Raw genomic sequence first — 17,070 nt, 5'->3', positions numbered from 1 at the left:
GATAGCCCTGTTATGGATCCACAGTTAAAACTCGTGGTGGAGGCACTTCGCTCAGAATTTGGCAAGATGCTACACTCAGAAATCGAGGGAGTGTACGACAAGATCGAACTGATGGAGCAGTCTCATTCTCAAGAGACCAATTTCACACGAGGAGGCCGACGCGGGCGAGGAGGCCGTGGTGGTGGAGGAGGTCGATTCCACCGTCCATATGAGGAGCATGTAGATGATACAGGATTTGAAGAAGAGGACGATGGCGGTAGAACATGGCAAGATAACAATCTGGGCAACATCAAGATAAACATTCCTCCCTTCCAAGGGAAGAATGACCCCGAATTGTATCTTGATTGGGAGAGAAAGGTGGAGCTTATGTTCGATTGCCACAACTATTCAAAGCTCAAGAAGGTGAAGTTGGCAGCGATTGAGTTCTCAGATTATGCACTTGTTTGGTGGGATCAGATGGTGACGAGTAGGAGGAGAAACAGTGAGCCACCTATTCAGACTTGGCAGGAGATGAAGGTTGTGATGAGGAAGCGTTTTGTGTCGAATCATTACTACCGCGAGCTTTTCAACAAGTTGCAGACTTTGAGGCAAGGCAGTCGGAGTGTGGATGAGTATTATAAGGAGATGGAGGTTGCCATGATTCGAGCCAATGTGGTGGAGGAGCGAGAGGCGACCATGGCGAGATTCTTGACTGGTTTGCATTGGGATATTCATGATAAGGTGGAGTTGCAGCACTACGTTGAGTTGGAGGACATGGTTCACATGGCCATAAAGATCGAGAATCAACTCAAGAGGAGGGGTAACAACAGCAGCAACCAGCGCCAGAATCAGGGCAATTAGAGGCAATCGCAACCAGTTTCTAGTGGTTCCTCGTCAAAAGGGAATCAATGGAAAAAGGAGGCACCGCCGAGAGAGGAGAAGAAGTCATTCGTTAGGTCCCGACCTGAGGGATCCGGTGCAGCAAATCAGGGCATTCCGGCCGTTTCCGATGGTTGAAATCGAGATAAGAAGTGCTTCAAGTGCCAAGGCTTCGGGCATATTATGAGTGACTGCCCGAACAGGAGAATTATGATCATGAGAGATGACGGTGAAGTCATGACGGATGGTGATGAGACCGATCCTGATATGCCGAAATTGGAGAATGTAGATGATGCCGATGATGAGGAGGAGTGTGAGGAGATTTTCGCGCCCAATGGACAACTTTTTGTAGCTAGGAGAGCCTTGAGTGTCCAAACTCAACCCGATGAGCGAGAGCAGCGGGAGAACCTCTTTCACATGAGATGTCTTATTCAAGACAAGGTATGTAGTGTGATCATTGATGGCGGGAGTTACACGAATGTGGCTAGTAGAGCCATGGTTGAGAGATTGGGGCTGACCACGGAGAAGCATTCCAAGCCGTATCGTTTGCAGTGGCTGAATGAGACAGGCGTCATCAAAGTGACGAAGCAAGTGAAGGTTCCATTTTGCATTGGGAAGTATGAGGATGAGGTTATGTGTGATATGGTCCCTATGCAAGCGAGCCACATCCTGTTGGGGCGACCGTGGCAGTTTGATCGCCGTGTTATTCATGATGGCTTCACCAACAAATATTCATTTGAATACAAGCAGAAAAAGGTGTCGCTTGTTCCTCTTACTCCTAAACAAGTTTATGAGGATCAAGTGCAATTGCAAAAGGAGGCGGACAAGGTGAAGTCAAAGGAGCAGCCCGTGGAGAAGAAGGAGAATGGGTTGATTCATAAGTCCTTTCTTGCTATGGCTAGTGATTTGAAGTGGTGTGTACAGGAGGAGAGGCCGATCATGCTGTTGTGATATCAGGAGAACTTGGTTATTACTAACTGATCTTTCTTCTCTACCCCCTTCTATTCGTTCTGTTTTGCAGGAGTTTGATGGTGTTTTTCCCGAAGATACACCTGCCGGTTTACCACCAATTCAAGGGATTGAGCATCAGATTGACTTTGTGCCCAGCGCTACACTGCCGAACCAACCAGCTTACCGAACCAATCCGGAGGAGACAAAGGAGTTGGAGAGGCAAATTGGCGAGTTATTGGCCGAAGGGCATGTGAGAGAGAGTTTGAGTCCTTGTGCGGTACCCGTTCTACTTGTACCAAAGAAGGACTCGTCTTTGAGGATGTGCTGTGATTGCCGAGCCATCAATAACATCACGATAAAGTATCGCCATCCTATCCCTCGTTTAGATGATATGCTAGATGAGTTACATGGTTCTTGTGTCTTTTCTAAGATCGATTTGCGTAGTGGATACCATCAGATTAGGATTAAGGAAGGTGATGAATGGAAAACTGCTTTTAAGACAAAACTTGGTTTGTATGAGTGGTTAGTTATGCCTTTTGGTTTGACTAATGCGCCTAGTACGTTCATGCATCTTATGAATCATGTTTTGCGTGCTTTCATTGGCAGATTTGTTGTTGTCTACTTTGATGATATCCTCATTTATAGCCAGAATCATGATGAGCATGTTGAACATTTGAGGTCTGTTATGGATGTGCTTTGAAAGGAAAAGTTGTTTGCTAACCTTAAGAAGTGCACTTTCGGTACGGACAAGCTTGTATTTCTTAGTTTTGTTGTTAGTGCACAGGGTGTACAGGTTGATGAGGAGAAGATACGAGCTATCCAAGAGTGGCCAACGCCGACGAACGTGGCAGCAGTTCGAAGCTTTCATGGACTTGCTAGCTTCTACAGGCGATTCGTACCTCATTTTAGCAGTGTTGCAGCACCTTTGACGGAAGTCATCAAGAAAAATGTGGAGTTTAAGTGGGCAAGGCGCAAGAGGATGCGTTTCAGCAGTTGAAATACAAATTGACCCACGCCCCGGTATTATCTCTTCCTAATTTTTCCAAATCTTTTGAGATTGAATGTGATGCTTCTGGTGTTGGTATTGGTGCAGTGTTGATGCAAGAGAGACGACTCATTGCGTACTTCAGCGAGAAGCTAAACGGGGCGACGTTGAGTTATCCCACGTATGATAAGGAGTTGTACGCATTGGTGAGAGCTTTGCAAACGTGGCAGCACTACTTGTGGCCCAATGAGTTCGTCATTCACACGGATCATGAGTCGTTGAAACACTTGAAGGGGCAGCATAAGTTGAACAAGCGGCATGCGAGGTGGATGGAGTTCATTGAGACGTTTCCCTACGTCATCAAATACAAGCAAGGTAAAGAGAATGTTGTGGCTGATGCTCTTTCTCGGAGGTATGCCTTGATCTCTACCTTAGATGCTAAGTTGCTTGGTTTTGAGTGTATCAAGAGTTTGTATGAGCATGATGGTGATTTTGGTGAGATTTATCTAGCATGTGCGAGAGCTGCTAGTGGAGAGTATTTTAGGCATGATGACTATCTTTTTAGGAAGAATAAGTTATGTGTTCCTAAATATTCTTTACGTGAGTTGTTATTGTTTGAGTCTCATGGTGGGGGTTTGATGGGACATTTTGGCATTGCTAAGACTTTAGCTGTTCTGCATGAGCATTTCTTTTGGCCTCATATGAAACGTGATGTTGAGAGAATTTGTGGTCGATGTGTTACATGTAAACAAGCTAAGTCTAGGGTGAGTTCCCATGGATTGTATACACCATTGCCTATTCCTACAGCACCTTGGATTGATATTTCTATGGATTTTTTGTTAGGTTTGCCTAGGACTAAGCGTGGTCGAGATTCCATCTTTGTGGTTGTTGATCGATTTTCTAAGATGGCACATTTTATTCCATGTCATAAATCTGATGATGCATCTCATGTAGCTGATCTATTCTTTAGAGAGATTGTTAGATTGCATGGCATGCCTAGGACTATTGTTTCTGATAGAGATTCGAAGTTCTTGAGCTACTTTTGGAAGACTTTGTGGTGTAAGATGGGTACTAAACTTTTGTTTTCTACTGCTTGTCATCCACAAACTGATGGTCAAACAGAGGTAGTGAATCGGACTTTGTCTACTTTACTTAGAGCTATTATCAAGAAGAACATTAAGTCTTGGGAAGATTGTTTGCCTCATGTTGAGTTTGCTTATAATCGTTATGTTCATTCTGCTACTCAATTTTCGCCATTTGAGATTGTGTATGGATTTAATCCTTTGACTCCATTGGATTTATCTCCATTACCTGAACATGAGTATACTAACCTTGATGGCAAGAAAAAGGCTGATTTTGTGAAAGCAGATTCAGTGAGAAGGCAAGGATGAAAATTGAGAGGCGCACGAAGCAGTATGCCGAGCGAGCCAACCAAGGACGTCGCAAAGTAGTGTTTGAGCCCGGTGACTGGGTATGGTTGCACATGCGCAAGGAAAGGTTTCCATTGCAGCGGAGATCCAAGTTACTTCCTAGAGGCGACGGGCCATTTCAAGTGTTGGAGCGCATCAATGACAATGCCTACAAGTTGGACTTACCAGGTGAGTATAATGTGAGTGCTTCTTTTAATGTGACTGATTTGAGTCATTTTGATGTAGGTGACGATTTGGATTTGAGGACAAATCCTCTTCAAGAGGAGGGGAATGATGCAGCCCAAGGTTCGTTAGTACAAGATCCAGTGCATGTTCCTGTTGGTCCAGTTATAAGAGCTCGAGCCAAGAAGTTCAAGGAGAGCTTGATGATCTTAGTTGAAGAAATGTGGAAGCAAGAGTTGATCAAGAAGCCAATTGGAGATTGTGGAGTTGGCGAATTGAGCCCGTGCTTAATTAATCTCATTACATGCGAGTGGGCCGAAGCTTGAAGATTTTATTTATTTTGAAGACTTCATTTATTTATTTCAGTATTGTTATTTTCGCAGCCCATTAGTTTAAAGGGCTTCTGTTATTTTCGAATTAATAAGGGCCTTGTTTGGCAGCCTTATGAATTTCGAAATTAGGGCTTCTTTTGCTTGTTAGTCAAGTTAGGTTTAGTCTTTACTTTGCCTATATATAAGGCTTTGTGTTGGACGAATTTTCAGCCTACTTTTATCAATAAACTTGTGAGTTTTTATTTCTCTCTTGAGAATTCCAAATTCCTCTTGATTATTCCAAGACGAATTCAATTATCGACGTAACGGCGAGTCAACCAACCCTCGTCGGGTGTCATTCAGCGTCCCCGAGTTGCTGCATCAACTTCACGTTGGGGTTTACGGATCCGTTCGCCTAAATCATTCCGTGGGTTAGATTCAGAGGTTTTGGGATTCCATCTTCTGTTCGTTTTTCAAGTCTTTCATTTGCGTGGTGTTCGATTGGTCGGCAAGGATCATATCAGACGTAGTGTGATGAACCCTAGTTTCCAGTTGAGGCATCTCTTGAGAGTTCGCAAACTCCAGCGACTGAGAACTCGCCGTACGTGTAATACCGGAGAAAAAAACTCCCGAACCCTCCCCAAATTGTGCCGGAGTTGAAGCCACTATAAGGGAATCGAAGGAGGAATTGGGATTTCGCGTAAAATCCGCAGCAGCCGTCTCCAAAACATAAACCCTAGGAAGAGCCGCCAATTGTGAAAGTTGCGAATGAACGTTGGCCTTGGTTATGAAAGCACTCCAGTCAAACTCCGCTGCTAGCAGCCCGGAGAAGGCTCCCTGCAGCGCGGACGAATGAGCCGCAAAGAGAAAACCCTCAGTGCATGACGAGGGGTTGAAGGACTGCGAAACCTTAGAATTCTTTTCTAGAGATGTCAGTGGCAAAGCCCCGTTCCAAAGGAATCCTATGCCAGACGAAGGAGGATCCATGAGAGTTGAAGGTGAAGTAACCCTAGTGGAGTCCGAAACAAAACCAGTCCGTGCGTTGCCATTGGAAGCAGCACGCAAGGGAGGGAACCAATTCGTGTTGTTGATTCCCAACGGAGGGAAAACCGAGGGAGCAGAAGAGGTCGTCATGCCGGCCGGAGAAAACCAGAGCCGGCCGGCCAAACCACAAGAAAACGGCCGCCTAGGAAGCAGCGGCGGGAAACCTTAGCGAGAGCATCACTCGTTTTAAAAATAAGTCTGTTATTAAAAAATTGCTACTCCGTGTAAGTCATATGATGATAGATGTGTATAAGCGTGTATGTTTATGAGTAATTCAGACCACGCAGATATCTTAATTCGAAAGATATTATGGTATTGAAATCACAGCAGAACAAAATCAGACGGTAGACCTAGGTAAAATCGAAACCCTAGAAATTAAAACTACCGCAGAAAGCGGAACAGAAAACTCGGACGTAGAGAACACTAAACCGCAGAAAATAGAAAACCTAAAATTCTACCCTTGACACAGAAACGAAAAAAAATGAAACCTGGATACGAAACGCGGCTCTGGTGCCAAATGATACGATCCTTGCCGACCAATCAAACACCACGCAAACGGAAGACTTGAAAAAAATGAACAGAAGATGGAATCCCAAAACCTCTGAATCTAACCCACGAAATGATTTAGGCGAACGAATCCCTAAACCCCAACGTAAAGTTGACGCAGCAACTCGGGGACGCTGAATGACACCCGACGAGGGTTGGTTGACTCGGCCGTTACGTCGATAATTGAATTCGTCTTGGAATAATCAAGAGGAAGTCGGAATTCTCAAGAGAGAAATAAAAACTCACAAGTTTATTGATAAAAGTAGTCTGAATTTCGTCCATCACATAGAGGCCTATTTATAGGCAAAACTTAAACCTAATCTATTAAGGAAACAACTTGACTAAGAAACAAAGAAACCCTAATTTCAAAAATCACAAGGCATCCAAAAAAGGCCCTTGTTTTCGAACTACTAAATACTGAAAACTAAAAGATTAAATTCGAAAATAATAATATGCCTTCCACATAAATAAAAGTCTTCAATCTTGGACCCCTTCGCAGCTAACAAGAGTAATCAAAAGTGCGCTGTCCAAATCGTCAATTCTTCTATCTCCAATTGGTTTCTTCATCAACTCTTGATTCCAAATTTCTTGGACTAACACCATCAAACTCTCCTTAAACTTCTTGGCTCGGGCTCTTGTGACTGGACCAACAGGCACGTGCACTGGATCTTGTACTAACGAACCTTGGGTTGCATCAGGTATGTTAGTATGTTTTTGTGTTCTAGGATTGGAAGTTGAGCATGATAGATTAAGTTTGAAGTTTTGAGGAATGTTAGAAAAGAGAGAAGCATGAGAACCGTTTGGCTGATGAGCATGAGTGGTGAGTGTTGAGCTTTTTGAGTTGGTACGTAAATTCCAGCTCTGCCGCGCTAGTCAGCTCTGGCGGCGGAATCCATCTCTGTCGGGTTGGTCAGCTTTGGCGGTTGAGTACAGCGTTGCCGGGTTGGTCAGCTCGGACGTGTGGATTCCAGCTCTGCCGAGCTTGTCAGCTCTGACAGTTGAAGTGCTGTTGAGTTCAGCTCTGACTGTTGAAGTTCAGCTCTGTCGGGTTGAGTTCAGCTCTGTCGGGTTGAGTTCAGCTCTGGCTGTTGAGTTCAGCTCTGGCGAGTTGAGTTCAGCTCTGGCTATTGAGTTCAGCTCTGTCGAGTTGAGTTCAGCTCTGGCTGCTGAGTTCAGCTCTGTCAAGTTTCCAGCTCTGGCTATGTCGAGTAGGCAGCGCTGGAATGAGGTGTCCAGCTAGGTCGAGTAGACAGCGTTGGAATGAGATGTCCAGCTATGTCGAGTAGGCAGCGCTGGAATGAGAGTCCAGCTATGTCGAGAAGTCAGCGCTGGAATGAGAGTCCATCTATGTCAGATCGATTGAACGCGAACAGAAGACATGAAACGAATTGAAACAGATTGGATGGAAGATCCCAAAACCTCTTATTCTAACCCACATAATGATTTAGGCGAATTGAATTCCCTAAACCCCAACATGACGTTGAAGCAGCAACTCGGGACGCTGAATGACACCCGACGGGTTGGTTGACTAGCCGTTACGCCGAATAATTGAACTCGTCTTGGAAAAACCAAGATTAATTTGAAACTCTCAAGAGCTAAATAAATAAACTCACAATTTGATTAATGATAAAGCTAATTTTTGTCCAACACAAAGCAGCCATATATATATATAGGCAAAAACTAAACCTAGTCTAATAAGGAAACAACTTAAAACAAGCCCTAATAAGGCAAACAAGGCCCTTAATCTTAAAATTCGAAATTAACAAGCCCTAAAACTAATGGGCTGCGAAAACAGAGCTAAATAAATAAAAATGAAGTCTTTCAAACTTCGGCCCACTCGCACGTAATAAGATTAATCAAACACGGACTCAATTCGCCAACTCCACAATCTCCAATTGGCTTCTTGATCAACTCTTACTTCCAAACTTTTTCAGCTAAGATCATCAAGTTCTCCTTGAACTTCTTGGCTCGAGCTCTTGTAACAGGACCAATAGGAACATGCATCGGGTCTTGCACCAACGAACCTTGAGCTGCATCACTTTTCTTGATACCTCTCCCATGTTTCTGCCAGTTTTTCTCCCTCAAATTGCTGGAACTGCACAATATCCATCTTTAATTTCAGGGTTAGGCCAGGAGGATGAAACTTGCATAGGAACGTCTTCCCACACAGTAGTCTCTCCCAACTACAGCGTATGATACCACGACTTCGATTTATCCCTCAGTGAAAAGGGGAAAAGATGAAGACGGATAATGTCATTGGAAACACCATTCATCTTCACCGTGCTGCATAGCTCCAGAAAATGCGCCAGATGCGCATTACGATATTCTATCACGTGTCCTCCATATTGGTTCTACTGGACCATTGTGATCAAACCAATCTTCAGCTCGAAATTATTTGCATTGACGCGAGGAGGTTCCTGGTAGTTATAATGCGGTATGAATGCCTCATTAATTGGAGGCTGTCTCTGAGCCTCTAAAGCAGCTTGAGCGTCAATCAGCTGTTTCAGTTGTTGTTGCAGGGATTGAACTTGTTCAGCAGTAGCCATCGTATCCACTGCAGCTTGCTTCTTTTGACTCTTGATATGGAGACAGGTAGCTTCAATTTCATGATCAAAATCTAAAAATGGACGACCCTGAGATCTTGTGTTCATGAGCAACCTAAAAAAGTCACCAGCTTCAAATCAGATCCCCAAATAAAGAGGGAAAAAAACAATAAAGGCCTGAAATACTGCTCAGTTTTATCAGATATATTATCAAAATTTCTAATCAGTCCCCGGCAACGGCGCCAAAAAGTTGATCACTATTTTTATTAGCAACAAAACCGCAACTCACACAGCGCAACTGTAGTAACAAATAGTAAGCCAAGTATCGTCCCCACAGGGACTGAAAACCGAAATAACCCTAACTACTCCCTAAACAAACTACCACAGTAGACAGACAAACATAAAACGAAAAAGATTTAACTAAAGCTAAATTCAAATAGCAGCAAATAAAATTCAATAGAAAAAAATAAATAATGACAACGACTGATCCTAGGGTAGTAAATTCATTAACTAAATCCACATAACAAATATATTAATCCTATTAACCAATTTAATCCAGTAATGATGAGAGATCACTTAATTAATCAATTATTCTCGTTAGACCAGCAACGATCGTAGATTAGTAAATTCTCTATCTCCGCTAGATCTTAAGAAAATCTACTAACTCCCCAAAAGCACATAAGAATAGCTCTCTATGATCCACCTATCTCCGCTAGGTCTCAAGGTTAAGATCATATCATACATTCCTGAATCCACTAAACAGTTATCTCCGCTAGGTCTCAAACCGAATAGCTACACATGCAAACTATTGATCAGATAATTCATACGAATTCAAGCACCAGGAATAAACCCTAGAATCAGACTTAGCCAGACATATTGAAATAAAATAGAAATATAATTAAAAAGAACGCAATTGTAAAAACTGAATTATATAAAATCGGAAATAAAACGATTGTAACGACTTGAATCTTCAATCTTGTAGAAATCCAATCCAAGCTCTAAAAACTGGAAAGCAATAATAATCTAAAGCTATGAAACTGAAAAACTAAAGCTAGGAACCCTAAATAGGTCAAAAGAGGACCTATATATAGTGCCAGGGTAAAACACAGAGTTTGAAACCGAAAATAACTCTAAAAAATGGAAAAAATGTAAAAGCTGAAAAAACGCGGCGGAAACGGCGCCCTGATCGGCGACCACCGATCAGGTCACCGAATTTCTTTTGAAAAAGCCCCAAATTCGGCGATCGCCGAATTTCCACCTCCAAGCCTTAAAACCTTCCAGAAATATCGGCGACCTTACTCGGCGGTCGCCGAGTTAGTTGTCGAATTTCTTCTTCAAAAACTCCAATTTCGGCGGTCAACACCTTTGACCGCCTAGTTACTCATTTTCTCAATTTTAGCTCAATTTCTTCGTCTCTTCTCGATTTCCAGGCTCGATTCTCTCTCATATCTTCCCTTAGACACATCCCTCATTCATCATGCTCCAAGAAACACTCATTCATGCATCAAATTAGCCAAAACTATACTCAAACGTGAAATCACGAAACGATAAGAAATAAACTCTAAACGATCACACAATGAGCACAAGTTTGACATAAATCACCAGATATAAGCCATAAAAACTATGCAAAATGAGTGTTTATCACAATTGCATTAGGAAATTCACTCCTAGCGGAGGAGAAGTGGGTCTAATCGGATTGAATTATATTATCTTGTTGTTGCTTCTTAAAGCCTTTGAATACTTCATGGGGAATGTTGATATCTAGAGAGACTTGGATTGGTTGGAGTCGTGTTTGGCGAGTGGATTCACTTGTGCACTTTCTCTGGATGTTGTGGTTGTTGCTGAAATGGAAATTTTATTGAAGAAAAATCAAATTCGAAAACTCTTGAAAGCACAGGCGCAGACTAATGGACGAGCCCCAAGTAAGAGAGCTCAAACAAACAAACGAACACAATCTCAAACAAAATGGGAACAAAACCACAAAACAGAAAACGAAACAAGCAAACAAAATAATGCGGGGAAGGGGGCGGAAAGGCAGGCTCAGAAGCTCCGGCCAAATCATTGCCCCTAGGCTAACCCGACCCCTAAAGCTCGAAACAAGACCAAACCGAAAAGCCGCAAATAAACGACCGGCCAAGCAGCAACGCTGGGAACGACATAAGTAGGGGGCACGCCAAACGAACGCACACAACCAAGATCCCCCAAGAGAGCCTTGAAGCGGGAGCCGACAGCGCTAACACCAAGCCAGAGCACCACAAACCTACAAAACCCAAAGAAACACAGGAGAAAACAGAGAAAACCAAAGCAAACAGAAAGATACCGACAGACCAGCCCGGCAACCTTCCAAGGGAAACAACCCTTCCAAACAAGGCCCAACAAACCCCAACGACCACCTTCAAAATAGCAAGGGAACATAAGTGGCTCCAGCAACCAAGCATGTCCCAAACCAAACCAAGACTCTCAAGAAACCACAATCCCAAGAAATGTGCAGAGCTAAGGCATTGAGAAGCAACATCAAGATGATACAATCCAATCCGATCAGATTCAGTTCTCCGCTAGAAGTGAATTTCCTAATGCAATTACCTTTATAATCTAATCTCATTCTTTTATATATAAGATCAAAAGCTTTGCTTTCAACAGATAGGCCATCTTCACGGGATGAAGCAATTGGGGGTAACCAAAGACTTCCCTCGAGGTTTCTCATGCTCATAATGGATGTTGTGGTTGTTGCTTGAGGACAATCAAAGACTTAAGTGTGGGGGTTGTTTTCCTCATTTTTGGGCTTTTGCGGGTGTTTTTGGTGCGTCTTCGTGCATGCTCTGTGTTTTTTTTTTTTTTTTTTTTTGTCTTCCTTTTTCTTGCTCGAGTTTGTTGGTTTTGCAGGTGGTAGGAGTGTTTTGGGCCGTTCGCGAAGTTTTTGTGAAGAAGTGGCGTTTCGCGTTGTCTGCGCAGGAGGTTGGCGGCGGCCTTAGGTTGTTTTTTTTTTGTGCCTGCTGTCTTTTAGTTTTTCTTTGTTTCTCTGGTCTTGGTTCTTGGTTTTGTTTCGCTTGCTACTTGTTTCTGGTGAGTGAGCCGGGCTTCCTAGGGACAATGGTTCGGCCAGAGTCTCTGAGGTTGTCCCATTTCCGCTTTCTGCCGGTTTTTGTTCATATTTTCTTTTTTGACGGGCACTCTTTTCCTCTTAAAGGATTTTCCCTTTGGGTTTATCTTAAAGCGGTTCGGATCCTCTGTCCCACAAATGGTGTCCCACTCCGTGTCCCACTATCAAAACTACGTAGTTTTGTAGCATTCTAACTTAATACACAAAATAGAGAACTCACGGCTCAACAATCTCACGGCTCGGCTTAGACACAAAAATCAAATCTTTTCGTTTGAAGAAGATCTCCATCCGTTCGGGAAAGAAGGAAACTTTCCGATGGATAGGCTTCCTCTATCCCATGGACTCAAATTATTCGTTCTTCTCCCAGCCATTAATCTATTCTGCATCAAGTTTATTGTTCTGTTCTCTGCCGCTTCTATTGACGCAATTCTCCACGCCAACTGCTCGACGAAAGTTTTGTTCCAGAATTGTGTGTTCTTGAGGCAGCGGCTACGAGTGCTTACGTCCAGGGCAAAGTTCTGTTCCAGAATTTGTGAATTAATTGTGACTTGTATCCACCAAATTAAGAGCTCAGGTACGAATCTTAGTGACATATTAATTGTAATGAAATAGCTAAAAGCAACTTTGTTTGGCAATGTGAGGATATCTTTTACTTTGCAAAATCAGTTAGGCCCTTGATATTTTATTGAGTTTCGTTCAGGTTTGACTTCTCTAAGACTGCAGTGTAGTTTAGGATTAAAAGATGACTTCTTATTGGAACATTACAATGCATGTAATGATCTAAGTGTGAAAAGATGACTTCTTATTGGAACATTACAATGCATGTAATAATCGTGAAAGCAATATGCGCTGCAACTAGAGAGAGATGTTGTGTGGAAGGGAGATTTACAAAGTGATGATCATGGATAGATAAATATAGTAATGCCAATGATTATATTAAATTAGATTAGTCTGCTGCAACAGAAAATGTTGATGATGAATCCTGCAAACATGTGTTTAATTCAAACAGAAGAGAAACTTTTTGTTACGCTTTGTTGTTAAGATATATATATATATATATATATATATATATATATATATAAAGTCAAAGCTACGGACTTTGACAACCTCAAGGATATAGAAGTAGCATTTTCATTTATGAAATAGTAACATCTAAAATTTTTCAATACAAAGATGTTCCTTAACAAGCTTGGAGCTATGAGTTTCACCGTAATAAAATCTACCACAATGTCGTCTTGAACAAGATTTTGAGGGCGTGGAGAAGAATTTGCAGTCTAGCTATGCAAATAATTGGATCATAAATATCCTTCAAGTAGAACACTTTAACCATGGACAATGATATCAATTTCTTCACCCTTCCTTTTAGATCCATGTTACTCAGACATCTCTCATCGTCACCTCCAAAAACTGGCAGCACCTTGACCACCAATATCTAGAACAAGTTTTGTTTGAAGCCCTCTTTAAGTTTACATCCTCAATATCCACAATGGTACCCGTCAGATCCAACAGAGTCCTTCATTCTTGCAGTGTTCAAGAATTTGAGTAGACTTATCTTTTACAGAGATAGTGTTTGGACTCCTTGCACATGTCTGTTGCTTGTTGCCCGTTTCTTTCTCGCTGACTATCAACAATTTGGAAGCTCCATCATCTTCGACAGCAGCAATCTTGGTCAGGGATTCAAACATTTTGACAGCACAATTTTAAGAGGCTGATTGGCTCTGCGTTCTTTAGAAATTGGAATAGACGACTTCACAGCCAACGTAGCAGAAGGAACTATGATAACATCGTATTCTTGCAGCAGTTTTTAATAGTATCTGCCGCACTCCACAGTTCTTCACAGAGCTGATCTAGTAAATGGCCATCAAGGAACATGGAATGCCTGTCACACGAGCTAACGTTTAGCAAATACTTCCCATTAAAACTAACATTGTAAATCAATAAAGTTGACGATGCTTCATCACAATTCACAACAATCTTCTAAATGGACTCTACTTCAAATAACACAATTGAAAGAACAAATTTTTTAATATCATGCTACATGATAGAAAAGAAATCTTACAAGTGCAATCAATCTTCACAATTTTAGATAAATCGATTAGGTGCGGCTCAACCACGATTGAAGAATCGCGTCGATTAGGGGATAGAGGAAGTCATCTTTTAATCCTAAACTACACTGCAATCTTAGAGAAGTCAAACCTGAACGAAACTCAATAAAATATCAAGGGCCTAACTGGTTTTGCAAAGTAAAAGATATCCTCACATTGCCAAACAAAGTAGCTTTTAGCTATTTCATTACAATTAATATGTCACTAAGATTCGTACCTGAGCTCTTAATTTGGTGGATACAAGTCACAATTAATTCACAAATTCTGGAACAGAACTTTGCCCTGGACGTAAGCACTCGTAGCCGCTGCCTCAAGAACACACAATTCTGGAACAGAACTTTCGTCGAGCAGTTGGCGTGGAGAATTGCATCAATAGAAGCGGCAGAGAACAGAACAATAAACTTGATGCAAAATAGATTAATGGCTGGGAGAAGAACGAATAATTTGAGTCCATGGGATAGAGGAAGCCTATCCATCGGAAAGTTTCCTTCTTTCCCGAACGGATGGAGATCTTCTTCAAACGAAAAGATTTGATTTTTGTGTCTAAGCCGAGCCGTGAGATTGTTGAGCCGTGAGTTCTCTATTTTGTGTATTAAGTTAGAATACTACAAAACTACGTAGTTTTGATAGTGGGACACGGAGTGGGACACCATTTGCGGGACAGAGGATCCGAACCGATCTTAAAGAGGTTTTAATGATACTCGGCCCTTAGTCTGCACCTGTACTCTCAAGGGTTTAGATTCTTTACGTTGTTTTTCATTTTTTAATAAAATTTCTATTTCAGCAATAGGGGTCAACTTGGTTTGCTTCGACGAAAGTGAAATTAATGTGCGTCAACTATCGATTTGTGTCAACATTGTAATAATGCCATGCATTAAACGAATATGATGTTGTTTATATTAGGAATAATTAATTAAGTTGTGTTGGAATCAAAATCATAATATTATATTTAATTAGTTGAGGTGATCTATATGGCTTCTCTTAAATAGAAATGTGGCTTCTCTTAAATAGAAATATCTCTGGTGAGAATAGAAGGAGCGATGTTGGTGAACGTTGAACCACTCTTCTTAAAAAGGAAAATATAGTTTGGTAATAACAGTATTCTGAATGAGACATTCCCCTGAAAATATAGTGTTATGTGAATGGAGCTGTGTTGCAAAATTTTGATTTACATAACACTATTCGACGATCTTCATTAATTTAATACCCATAATGACGTCCAGCATGAAACTTACGCCCAGCAGATCGCTCATCCCTGACATGGATCACCACGTGAAGCGCATGCTGAAGCTCATCGAAGAGGATGCAGACACCTTCACCAAAAAAGTCGAAACCTACTACCAGAAGCGCCCCGAGCTCATCAATCTCGTCGAGGACGTCTACCGGATGTACCGCTCCCTCGCCGAGCGCCACGATCACGTCACCTCCGAGCTGCGCAAGACCATGCCCTCCGATCTCCAGTCGCAGTGCTCCGGGATCACCGATCTCGGATCTGAGCCGCCCTCCACCATGCCCTCGCCGGGCCCCAGCAGGCGCCAATCCGGCCACCGCGCTCCTGGATTCGACTTCTTTTTAGGAAATCACGCCGGCATTGGCGCCGACGTGTATGGGAAGGAAGGGGATGAATCCTCCACGCTCGAGTTTGAATCCGAATCCGACGATTCCTCTGTTAATTACTACTCCAGCATGCAGAGCAATGACGACGAGCAGGCGCTGCGCCGGAAGATTATCGAGGTCGAATCCGAGCTCCGCGAGGTGAAAGAGAGGAGCGCCGGCGTTGAAAACTACGATAGAATTGCGAGATACGAACACCAGCTGCGAATTGCGAAAGACAAGATTCAGCAATCGGATGAGGAAATTCGTCGTTTGAATTTCGAGCTCCGCAGGTATAAAGACGCCGATTATAACCTGGTGGATCAGACTGCGGCGGAGGTGCAGGAGAGCGGCAACGGCGAAGTTTTGGAGTCGGAGTGTAAGATTCTGACGCTCTGGGAGGAGCATCGCATCACGCGCGAGAAGCTACGCGCGTCGGAGCAGGAGATCGCGAGGCTGCGGCAGGAGCTCACGAGCAAGGGATTTCCTGTGCAGAATTTGCAGGATCAGCTCAAAATCATGCAGAAGGAGCTGTCCGCGTTGAAAGACAAGCTCGACGACGAGAAAGATGAGTCGGCCAAGCTGCATGAGATCATCGCAAGGTACAAAGCCGACGTTGCGGAGCGCGATCAGGAGATATCGGGATTGAGAGAAGCATTCGCGAACGTGAAAGAGGTGGACTTGCGGTTGCGGTTCTTGGAGGAGGAGATGAAACGAGTCGAGGCAGAGAAGGCGGAGATGGAGGAAACATATGCTTTGCAAATGGAGCAGTTGAAGGCGGAGATAGCTTACAAGAGTGGATACATTGAGGAGTTGCAGGTGAAGCACGAGATGCTGATGAATGAGAAAGATGATCGGATCGACCAAATGAGCAGCCATCTGCACCAGATGCAGGTGGAGCAGGTCGATCTAATCGCCGCACGTAAGCTGGCGGAGGAGCTCCGCTCCAAGATTAAGGAGCTGGAGAGAGAGGTGGAGAAGAAGCAGCAGATCATAGTGCAAGGTGCCGAGGAGAAACGCGAAGCCATAAGGCAGCTTTGCTTCTCTCTCGAGCATTATCGCAATGGTTACCATCGCCTCCGTGAGGTCGTCACGGGGCAGAAAGCCATGGCATCATCTTAAGCTTACTGGCGTGCTTGTCTGTTATTTTTGTCTCAGTCGTCGTCTTCTTGTTTGTCTATAGGTCTGGTTTAGGCGAGTCCTGTTTTGGCGTTGCTCGTGTCAAAATTCTGGTTCGTGTATCATCTTCTTTTTAATGGTCTGTTTTGCAATCCCAGATTCTTGGAAAGAATAAAACACCCCAACCTCGTAGTTTTGAGATTCTGTAGCCTATGTAAGAAATGGCACACCTGCCATGTCTGTTAAGTGTAGGAAATCAACAGACATCAGTGTGATTTACATATACTTGTTTACATGGGCCTATCTTGGTTTTATCTAAATCT

The 17,070-nt window shown here is 43.0% G+C and overlaps 1 protein-coding gene, 1 long non-coding RNA gene and 1 pseudogene across 2 annotated transcripts; 2 read left to right on the top strand and 1 right to left on the bottom strand.

Moving 5' to 3' along the window:
- Nucleotides 1-390: 390 nt before the first annotated feature.
- Nucleotides 391-4,382, top strand: LOC131006668 (uncharacterized; annotated as a pseudogene).
- An 8,663-nt stretch (nt 4,383-13,045) lies between these two features.
- Nucleotides 13,046-14,898, bottom strand: LOC131006703 (uncharacterized). Its single transcript, XR_009095718.1, has 2 exons — nt 14,253-14,898; nt 13,046-13,809 (listed from the first exon to the last, which is right to left on the bottom strand). It is a non-coding gene; the product is annotated as an uncharacterized LOC131006703 (long non-coding RNA).
- A 237-nt stretch (nt 14,899-15,135) lies between these two features.
- LOC131006671 (protein NETWORKED 4A-like) lies at nt 15,136-17,067 on the top strand. The gene has a single exon (XM_057933833.1). It carries the CDS (start codon nt 15,248-15,250, stop codon nt 16,748-16,750), a length of 1,503 nt encoding a protein of 500 aa, XP_057789816.1. The 5' UTR covers nt 15,136-15,247; the 3' UTR covers nt 16,751-17,067.
- The last annotated feature ends 3 nt before the right edge of the window (nt 17,068-17,070 follow it).

Source organism: Salvia miltiorrhiza, chromosome 1 (genome assembly GCF_028751815.1).
Source record: "Salvia miltiorrhiza cultivar Shanhuang (shh) chromosome 1, IMPLAD_Smil_shh, whole genome shotgun sequence".
Classification (NCBI taxonomy): Eukaryota; Viridiplantae; Streptophyta; class Magnoliopsida; order Lamiales; family Lamiaceae; genus Salvia; species Salvia miltiorrhiza.
The sequence above is the reverse complement of the archived record's forward strand: the minus strand, read 5'-3'. Positions and strand labels throughout refer to the sequence as shown.